Below are 11236 nucleotides of genomic sequence, written 5' to 3'. Positions count from 1 at the left end.
TAAAGCTGCTTTGACACAATTTGCATTGTTAAAAGCGCTATACAAATAATAGTGACTTGACTTGACTGTGTCTGTAGAACTACAGGTTCTGTAACATTTTTGTGTTTTTATTCACACAGATCATTCCACAACAGGCTGTATTTCCTCTGCCCTGTCTGTAAAAAGGCTCCACAGTCTCTTCCTGGGTATTTCAGGAAGGCGTGTATGAGCAACAGCACAGAGGCAGAGATACAAGCTGTTGTCATAGAAACAAAGGAGTTGTCTCAATTCTCCCACAATGGACGTTTCTGAGAGTTTGAGAAAATTTGTGACATTTTGACTCTTGAAATCCTCTTGCCAGGTTTGTAGCTTACAATTATGCTTAACTGTATTGTCCTTTCTTGTTTTCCGCTTGCAATACAAAATTCAATAGAATTTGTTAATTTTTTTCCAAGGATGATCGAAGAGATGCAAAAGAAGGGCTTGGTGGTCAAAAACATACCTCCAGCTCTCCCAGTTCCTGCTCAGCCCTCTACATCACCTTCGTCTGTGCCTCTGAATGCTGGAGAAGCTGCAGAACGTCCAGTTGGTACAGTTGAGCCAGCTAAGGAGCCATAATTAGGTAGAGTTTTACATTAGCATTCACAGAGAGTATATGTAAACACTGATGTGACATGATTTCTCTTGAACAGTATATGTGATGTATATGTGACACATGATTTCTGTTGAACATGCACAATAATTTGACCACTTGCTTTATTTGATTTCAGCACTGAGGGACTGAGGTGGACCTCTTCAATGAGGGTGGAGATGGTCAAAAAAGGCCTGTATAAGAAGCATTGATCACCCGCTTCTTCAGGGCTTTAATGCGTACTTGCATGCAGACTTGGGGAACAAGAACAGCAAACAAGAGGTGAATAAAATTTAATACATGAAAATAAATTTGTATTTGGTTGTTATCCCTGATATATTTTAAACTCTGTTTTATATGTTAAACTTTTTATTGACTTGAAACTTTTTAAACTTTATTTTTTTATATTTTTGACTCTTTATTCACTTTAACTCTCTAAACCTTCTTATATTCTAAACTCTTTATTGACTTTTTAAACTCTATTTTTTATATTTTAAACTCTTCATTGACTTTTATTAAACTCTGTTTCATTTGAAACTCTTTTATATGCAGTCCTGGACATTTAAATGCGAAGTGTACATGGACCCCAGCGAGCCCAATCTAAAGTTTGTAAGAGAGGTGGAGAAAGTACGAGAGTACTTCAATGTTTGAAAAACCTGCAGACAGACAGTCGTGCACATTTAATGTCACAAATGCATATGTGAAACTCAAATTCTTGAGGCATGTAAGAATGAGAAGACAAAAAAAGGGATGCTGGAACTTAAAATAGTACTCACGGTCATGTTTGTGATGACTCCGGGCCGCTGAAGTAGCTTCAGTATAATTATTATATTATATATAATAAAAGTTTATATTGGAAATTACACTATAACAGCAAATGAAATATAATATGGTGAAAGTCTTTCAAGGATTTTTTTTCCTTCTGTGAACAGTGGTTCGACATCTACTTCAACGAGGTGCGGCCAGTAATGCTCAAAGAAAACAGCTCAGGCGATGATACGATGACAAACGATTAGTTTGTGTCGAGTAGCAGGAGGCTGATATACAACCCCTCCAACAACTTGAAAAGACTACACAAGAAGTACGTGATATATGATGTTTTATTAACAAGGTTCGGGAGGAGCACGATCAGATAATCAGTCTGGCCAGGTGCAGCTCGTCAGCTAATCACCTTAACAAGCACATCAGGTGTATATATACACAGCCAACTCACCTCTGTTCTATTACAGTTTTCCAGCACTCGGTTTTGCTCCTTTGTTATTATATCACAGACGCATCTTTTTCTAGAAAATGAAAGAACCTGGACCGGGGATTTTTCGTATCCTCCATGGCAATCTGCAAGCTCTAGGCTCACTCCTTTTCCGTCAGTCACCACCACCGAGCACCAGGCTTCATCGCGGCCGGTGCTCTGCTCGACCAGGCACACGCTCTCCACAATGCCTCAACCGACATCCTCGTCTCATTCGGCCATTCCAATATATCCTCTGATCGGAAGTGGACAGTATTTAAGCCTGAAGCAAACGCTGATTTATTCTGACGAATCATTTTCGCAGAGGGCAAACAAAGCGGATACGTGCGATCTGTTCGTTACACTGCAAATTAGCCAACCTCACTCCTAAATCCACTCCAGGCACAAGGCGGCCAATAGATTGAGCAAAGCCCCGATCTTGCCTCACTCTCCACCATCATCGTCCCGTACAAGACCCGGCTCTCCTAGAGCGTTGGGTCACAGCGGCAGGCCTCAAACGAACCTAGGCCGCACCCCAGTTCTCACCACAGCAAAACCTCACTCGGCTCTTCTTTTCTCCGCAGTTCTTCCGGCCGCAGTGCCGTATGTAACTGGACCTCCAGCTCTCGTAGAAGTCAGCGCGAGGCTGCCTCCGGTAGCGGCGCAGGCCGTGTTGCAAACATCAGCACGGTTTGCATCATTTGTTGCTAAAAATTGTTAAACAATGTGATTACATTATGGATGTCGATGTCATGTTGGTAACCATGACGCAAACTGCGTAGATCACAAAGGAATTGATTAATTTTCTGTATTCATTATATGCATAATTTGATACTGCCGCTGCAGTGCCCTGCTCAGTTCATTTGATACTGCCGCTGCAGAGCTTTGCATAATTCGACACTACCACTGCAGTGCCCTGCTTAATTTAATAATGCCATTGCAGTGCCCCGCTCATTTGATACTGCCGCAGCAGTGCCCCGCTCGTTTGATACTGATGGTGTTGATGGCGCAGTAGATAAGACACATGCCTTTGGTGTGAGAGACCCGGGTTCGAATCCACTGTGAGACACCAATGTGTCCCTGAGCAAGACACTTAACCCCTAGTTGCTCCAGAGGCGTGCGACCTCTGACATATATAGCGATTGTAAGTCGCTTTGGATAAAAGCGTCATCTAAATGAATAAATGTAAATGTAAATGATACTGCCGCAGCAGTGCACCGCTCTTTTATAGAAGGAGGATGGAGGCTCTCCCTTCCGGTCGCAGCGGGAGCCCTCCATCCGTTGTTCCAAGTTTAAGGCTCATTCAGTACTGTACAGGGCTCCCCCTTCCGGCGCAGTAGAGACGCAGCTCCCTTCGGTCGCAGTGAGAGCCCTCCATCGTTTCGAGCCTCATGGCTCTTTCAGCTTCAAAGAGGGCTCTCCCTTCCGGTGCAGCAGAGCTGCAGCTCCCTTCGGACGCAGCGAGAGTCCCTCACCTGGCCTTCCATCGTGCTCCCCATTTCGCCTCCTCGCACAACCCATTTTTCTTCATAACAAGCATATTTTTGGGGGGCTACTAACAATTTCCTCTCCGGCTGCTGTCCCATGCCATTAGCTTCTTTTGGGGAGTTCTCTGGCTTCGGGCTCCATCCCGAGCTCGGAGCCCTCCCTCCTGACAGCACGCCAAATATGCTTACTAATTGCTCAATCATATTATATGTTAGTGCGAACTCGTGAATACAGATATCTACATCTTTTCTTTTCTTTCTTGTCTGTTCGCTCGTTGCATACTTACAGTGGGGATCGAAAGTTTGGGAACCCCTTGCAGAATCTGTGAAAATGTGGATAATTTTACCAAAATAAAAGAGATCATACAAAATGCATGTTATTTTTTATTTAGTACTGTCCTGAGTAAGATATTTTCCATAAAAGATGTTTACATATAGTCCACAAGACAAAAAAATAGCTGAAATTATTAAAATAACCACATTCAAAAGTTTGGGAACCCTTGGTTCTTAATACTGTGTGTGGTTACCTGGATGATCTACGACTGTTTTTTTTGTTTTGTGATGGTTGTTCATGAGTCCCTTGTTTGTTCTGAACAGTTCAACTGAGCAATGTTCTTCAGAAAAATCCTCCAGGTCCTGCAGAATCTTCAGTTTTCCAGCATCTTTTGCATATTTGAACCCTTTCCAGCAGTAACTGTATGATTTTGAGATCCACCTTTTCACGCTGAGGATGATCGAGGGACTCAAACACAACAATTAAGGTTGAATTAAAGGTTCAAACTGATGCTCCTGAAGGAAACACGATGCATTAAGAGCCGGGGGTGAAAACTTTTTGAATTTGAAGATCAAGGTAAATTGTACTTCATTTGTCTTCCAGGAAACATGCAAGTATCTTCTGTCGCGTCAGAAGGGCAGTACTACATTTTCTTCATTCTGTTCAAAAGTTTTCACCCCCGGCTCTTAATGCATCGTGTTTCCTTCAGGAACATCAGTGAATGTTTGAACCTTTTTTAATAGTTGTGTTTGAGTCCCTCGATCATCCTCAGCGTGAAAAGGTGGATCTCAAAATCATTAGAAATTGTGAAAGCTTACACTTTTTGATTTGGCAATTTTTTTTTTCTGGTAACAATTCTAATATTAATTTGGCATAACTGTGATATATACACATGTAATATAATCTAATGTACATTAAATGAAATGAAGTTTTTTCTTTGTGGAAATTGCTTTCTCTGTCTTCAACCCCAACATTTGAGCTTTTCTTGTGCTTCAGGTCAGAACACAGCTCATTCCAATTGAAATACTAGAAACAAATCGAAATAATACATCTGTAAGTAGCCCACTAATTATTGACCATCACTGATAAAATGGAATAAAATCAGTAAATACAAATCAAATTGACACACTGGTAGTCTGTTTTCAATATTTCCAAAGCAGGCGGCAGATATAAACTCCACACCAAACAATAAGAAATGTAACAGATAATCCTTCATGGATCTAGTGTTGTAAAAGTGATATGTGGTGTTAGTATATGTAGTACAAATTGTACTAGAGTGATAATAAAATAGTGAGTACAACAGTACAATAACATAAGTGATATAATAATAGGTTTAGAACCGGTTTTAGTTGCATTCCCTGAGAATAGAGTGTTTTAGTTGTGATGTCAAAACCTGACTAATACTGTAAAGACTAGTTCTCCGTTGGTTCCCTCAAGCTTTTCCAATGGGTTTTTAATAATCAGAATCAGCTTTATTGCCAGGTATGTTTACACATACGAGGAATTTGCTTTGGTGGCTCCACAGTGCAACAGAATGACAGCGACAAGACACAGATAATAAAAATAATAATACACAAAATAGACAATGTGCAAAATAACAAACAAAATATACAAAATAGACAATTTAGTATGAACAAGTATGTTAGGTGCAAATTTGAAATGTAATAAGTATGTGTGTTAAATGTATGATAGTGTTGTGTGTTTCATGTTTATTGTTAAGTGTTCAACAATAAACATGAACATGACATTATAATGGTGTTTAACAAAAAATGAATAAAATAAGGTCTGGGATAAACATAACTTGATAATACTTTTACTCTACAATGCAAATTACACATGCTGAAAATGCAAATTTTCAAGCAGTTAACAAAAATAAAACAAATGCTCCTATCTTGGTCATTAATAGCCTATTTAAGCATAATTTTTCTCTGCATCGCTATTTCATATGAAATAATAGAAACATTCTATACAAACACAAATCTTTTTTTTTTTTTAAGAACTGGTTTGACAACAATATTAAATTTAGTCAGTTATAAAACAAAGAAGGAACACTCTTATGAATTCCTTTCTCTTTGTAAAATAGCAATTCCTCAAAGAGAGTTCTCAGTTGTTATTGTACTCACATCTTAGGTATTGATAAAGACCATTCTCCCAATTCAGCGTCTCTTGATGTTACTAATGTTGTTTTACGTTGGTTAAATGTGTTTTTCATGAAGTAATAATAAAGCTATTCGTACTACTTTTCAAAGAGAAATTGTTACTGTACCTTGTTTTCTCTCATTGGAACCCTTTATTAAATGGAAAATTGATTTGCTGGAGAAAAGTGTGGTTGTTACCGCAGAAATATCATTGTAGAAATAAGATTAAAGAAGTTTCTTATAAACTCATTCACAGATTTTAGCAAATCATTATTTACAAACATGTAAATGTAAACTGTATTTTCTGCAATGAATATGAGGAAACTACAGGTATTTTGGCACTGTACATATTCACTTACACTATGGTGTAAAGTGCAACATTTTATCAATGAAAATATTCAGTGTTTAAGACCTTTTTCACTCCTATGGGAAAATGTACTCTTTTACTTCTTTCCATGAGGAGCAGTAATTTTTACTTCATTTATTTACATATACTGCGAACCAAATTTAATCTATAATAAGAATCTAATCTAAATCTAATAAGAAACCCAATTTATGGATTTGTTGGCTGAACTATATATATACATATATATTGACAGTATCACAGACTCTTTGAATAAAAAAAGCTGTAACAACTTTGAAAGCTTGTAAACTTTATTTATTTGATTTTGATATGTATAGTTGTATATGTATGGTCTTTGAACTTTTATAACTTACATCCCCCTGGCAACTCCTATTTGTTGTAATTTATTTTTGTTTATTTTTATGTTGTAACATATTTTTTTTATGTTATTTCTTGATAAAAAATATTGTGTTATTGTTCTTTGGAGAAAAAAAAGCGCCCAAAAATCGCGTTTCGAGGGGGGTCCCCCAGTAAAATCCTACTACTGGTGCGTAAAATTCACGTTTTTTGGCGAGGTTTCTCTTGTAAAATTCGCATTGCAGAGGCGAAATATCACGTTATTGGGATCGCATGGGATCAACCCGTGGACATGAAAAATAACCCGCTGAGTGGAGGTGACGTACTTCCGGTTCGAGAGTGGAGCTCCACTTGCCCGCGGTCCGCAACCAGTACAGCAGTGATAGCGGTAAGCGGCAATGTAATATAGGGTTCGAAGTGCTGAAACTCTACTGTTATTGTCAGGATTTTTATTTTTATTTTCCCGCCGTGAAACTGATCGTGCAGACCAAACCGTAAGGGCTAGAAACTTGGCCAAATAATAGAGCTTAATTTGGGGAGAACCTATCAAAGACCCACCCCAATCGGCCCATAGGTGGCTTTATTTTTTTTTTTATTGAATGCTTGAAAAAACAAAACAAAAAAACAATAACAACTGTCATCGGCAAAACACAACAATCGAACAACCGCTCGGGGACATTGTCTTTCAGTCCAAAGGAAGTGCCAAGTCCTTCCATAAAGTCAATGGGTGTCATTCACTAAACATGCGTACGCACAAATTTTGCGTGAAATGTGCCATACGGACGTTTTCACGAATAAATCATGATTCATCAAAAACTTTCGTACTAAAATGTATTCTAAATGTGCGAAAAAACTCAAGAACAACTTATACCACACGTAGGCCACAGGAGAGGAGGAGTCATATTCGAAAGATGGAGGAAGGAGGCGACACGGCTGTTTTCAAGTGTAAGTACCTTAGGGACAAACGTTGTTTATTGATAAAACAATCAAAGTAAACGGCTCATTTATTAAAGTTTAAACGTTGTAAATCGATGAGATGACTTCGTGAATCGGCTGTAAAAAGTTTTTTAATCATTACGGAGCAGATCAAGCTAACGAGCAGTTCGAGCTGTACAATGCTGTAACGTTAACTTACATCAGCTTGATAAAACTGCTTTTTTAACGGAGACGTTCATTTTTTTTTAGCAGTTTAATGAAACTAGAAAATTCAATGGAATTGCAACGATTTTTTTACCTCTTTTTTCTAGTGTTTATATTTAAGTTAGTATATATTTTGTTGGCTAACGTACATAGCAAGCCACTGTTAACAAGTAAGTTATGCCTCAGTTTGTCAGTGTAGCATTAATAGATTGGTCATGATTCAGGGGCGTAGATTACGCACTTTTTCATTGGACAGCTGTGTTCTCGACATGTTGAGGTTTAAATGGAGCAATGTATATAAATGCGGAATGATTTAAAATCCAAAGATACAAGATAGTTTATACATGACGTTTACGTTTCCATGGCAATCAGTCACTGTTTGTCACGTCACGGCATGCCCAGGTTCGCGCCTGCGGTCCCGCGCTGTATCCATCATTCATTAGAGGTCGAGATGAGTTCACAGCGGCAAGAAACTCTTCACTCCTTTTTTACGAAAAAGTCATGCGTAAGTTGGCATGTAGTATCCGAATAGTGCTGCACAATGTTCAGTGACTCTGCCTATTGCTCTCGTTGAATAATTAGCAAGTTTTGATGTTCATTATATGGAGAAATAAAAAGCTGCCTGGACAAACATGCACTTATTTATTTTCAGTGTATTTTTCCGTAACGTCTTTTATTTTAACACATATGTATGTTATCAGAACCCTTCAAATAAGATTAAAGATAATGTTGAACTACCTAAACAACTACAACGACTACATTACAAGCTATTAATAAGCAGTAAATGAAGAGTTTATTGAGGCAAAAGTAATAGTTAATAGTGAATGTGTTTATCATTCTAAAGTGTTAAAAATAATGTAGGATACAAATGATTGGTTATTGTCCAGCAGTGTGTTATTTTCTTCTGTATGTCACTATTCCCTGTATGTACATGTTTCAAACACTACTTTATTTGCTGTAGACAGACGCAGAAGTGAATACAGATGAGAGTGAATGAGGCAGAAAGCTTCAGTGAGGCTTCAGAGGTAAAGATTATTTACAGCATTGTCTATGATAAGATATTTATTTTAACATAGACTAATCAAATCAAATTCAAAATCAAATTCAAATTTTATTTGTCACATACATATACATACGTAGTACGACATGTAGTGAAATGTATTGTACGACTGTCCAACAAATTGTCCAACAAAATTAAGAAAAACCTCAAGTTTACAAAAATACAAATAGAAAAAGTACAGTAAACATATACAGAAATAAACTAGCAATAAAATAAAATAACAAATAGATATGAGAATAAAAATAGATATGAAGAATAAAAATAGAATATGATTCTATATAGATTCTATAAAAGTAAAGTGTATGTCAGTGATAAAGTGTCCGTGTGCTGTGCAGTGCAGTAAAGTGTATAAGTGAGTAAAAGGAATACTAAAGACAAAAGACAAATGGTATGTAAGTCCAACTCATTTATCCTTACGTAACCTTCTACAAATTAGTGCAGATTGTAATGAAAAATGTGCAAAGTGGAAGTGTGGGGTGATGTGCTTAGAGTGGAGAGAGGTTAAGACTCCGAATGGCCTGCGGGAAGAAGCTCCTCCTCATTCTCTCTGTGTTCGCCTTCATGGAGCGGAAGCGTCTCCCTGAACGCAGCAGAGAAAAGAGTCCATTGTTGGGATGGCTGAGGTCCTTCACTATCTTCCTGGCCCTGGTCAGGCACCGCTTGCTGTAGATGTCCTGCAGGTCAGGGAGCTCGGTGTGAATGGTACGTTCCGCTGAACGCACCACCCTCTGGAGGGCTCGTCTGTCCTGCATAGTGCAGTTCCCGAACCAGGAAGTGATGCTGCCCGTCAGGACGCTCTCGATGGTGCAGGTGTAAAAAGTCTTAAGCACCCGAGAGGGAAGTCTAAAGTCCCTTAAGCGTCTCAGATGGTACAGACGCTGCCTGGCCTTCTTCACCAGGGTGCTGGTATGACAGGACCAAGTCAAGTCCTGCGTGATGTGAACACCCAGGTATTTGAAGCTGTCCACTCTCTCCACTGGAGTCCCGTTGATCGTGATCGGCTGGTATGACCGCTCCTGCTTCGTACTGAAGTCCACTATCAGCTCCTTAGTTTTGCTGATGTTCAGGTGTAGGCTATTCACCTGGCACCAACTCTCCAGGTTCTTAATCTCCTGTATGTAGGCCGTCTCGTCGTTGTCTGAGATCAGGCCCAACACAACAGTGTCATCAGCAAACTTGATGATGGTGGTGGAGTTGGAAGTGGCCACACAGTCATAAGTGTACAGTGAGTACAGCAGGGGGCTCAGAACACAACCTTGAGGTGCTTAGGGTGATGGAGGATGAGGTGTGTTTACCCATCCGTACGGCTTGCTGTCTGTCCTTCAGGAAGCTGGAGATCCATTGGCACAAGTGTGTGCTGAGACCAAGGACCTCCAACTTGGAGGTGAGTGTGGAGGGAATTATGCTGTTAAACGCTGAACTGTAGTCCACAAACAGCATTTTTACATAATTCCCTTTTCTGCAGTCCAGGTGACTTGTTGTGGTGTGGAGGAGGTGTGAGATGGCATCCTCCGTGGAGCGGTTATGTCTGTATGCAAACTGTAGTGGATCCAGTGTGTCTGGTAGTGATGCAATGATGAAGTCTCTGACCAGTCTCTCAAAGCACTTCATCACCACTGATGTGAGGGCTACAGGGCGATAGTCGTTTAGGCAGGTGGGCTGCGGTTTCTTGGGGACAGGAACAATGGTGGACTGCTTAAAGCATGAGGGGACTATGGACTGTTCCAGGGAGAGGTTGAAGATCTCGGTGAACACCGGTGCTAGCTGGTCAGCGCAGGCCTTCAGAACCCGACCTGTGATGCCATCTGGTCCTGCTGCCTTCCTGATGTTCACTCTCCTGAATGCCCTCCTCACGTCATGCTCCGTGATGGTGAACACGTTGTCTTCACCGGCTTCCTCAGCGTGCATGCAGTTAGCACTGCTAGCGCCGCTAGCGTGATTAGCTGCAGCCTCAAAGCGAGCATAAAAAGTGTTCAGCTCGTCAGCCAGAGAAGCGTCCGCATTCCCCGATCTGGAGGGTGGTGTTTTATAGTCCGTGATGGTTCTAAGTCCCTGCCACAGACTCCTAGAGCCGCCATGTTGGAATTGCGACTCTAGTTTCCTCCCGTAGCGCTGCTTCGCCTCCTTCACCGATCTGCGCACGCTGTAAGATGCAGCCTTGTAATCATCCATGTTCCCGGTGATGAGCCCTGTGTTGTAGGCAGCGGAGCGGGATCTCATGGCGTCGCGGATGGTTTTATCCACCCACGGCTTCTGGTTGGGAAACGTCCTGATGATGGTTTTCTGCACCGTATCATCCATTAGTTTCTCTATAAATCCCACAACCGCTTCCGTAAACAATCTGACGTCATCAGAGCTGCGCCGGAACATGTCCCAGTCTGCGTCATCTAGCGCGTCCTGCAGAGCGGCCACCGATTGGTCCGTCCAGCGTTGGACCTCCCTCTGCACCGGGGCTTCCTGTTTCAGCCTCTGTTTGTAAACAGGCATGAGGAAGATGGCGGCGTGGTCCGATTTCCCAAACGGTGGTTGTGACTGTGCCTTGTAGCCGTTCTTGTATGGGGTGTAACAGTGATCTAATGTCCTTTCGCCCCTGGTGGGG

General features: G+C 40.7%; 1 protein-coding gene across 2 annotated transcripts in view; it reads left to right on the top strand.

Moving 5' to 3' along the window:
• Nucleotides 1–7268: 7268 nt before the first annotated feature.
• LOC306875784 (ELAV-like protein 2) overlaps nucleotides 7269–11236 on the top strand; it is a 29452-nt gene continuing 25484 nt past the window's right edge. The window contains exon 1 of one of the 2 annotated variants that reach the window (XM_079426510.1): nucleotides 7269–7382. In XM_079426510.1, the coding sequence (XP_079282636.1) occupies nucleotides 7278–7382 (105 nt within the window). In that variant the 5' untranslated portion in view covers nucleotides 7269–7277. Of the gene's footprint in view, nucleotides 7383–8538; nucleotides 8603–11236 lie in introns of those variants that run through there. The other variant, XM_079426511.1, reaches the window with a different exon arrangement.

Source organism: Barbus barbus, assembly GCF_936440315.1.
Source record: "Barbus barbus genome assembly, chromosome: 10".
In the NCBI taxonomy this organism is placed as follows: domain Eukaryota; kingdom Metazoa; phylum Chordata; class Actinopteri; order Cypriniformes; family Cyprinidae; genus Barbus; species Barbus barbus.
This window is presented reverse-complemented; position numbering and strand designations above follow the sequence as displayed.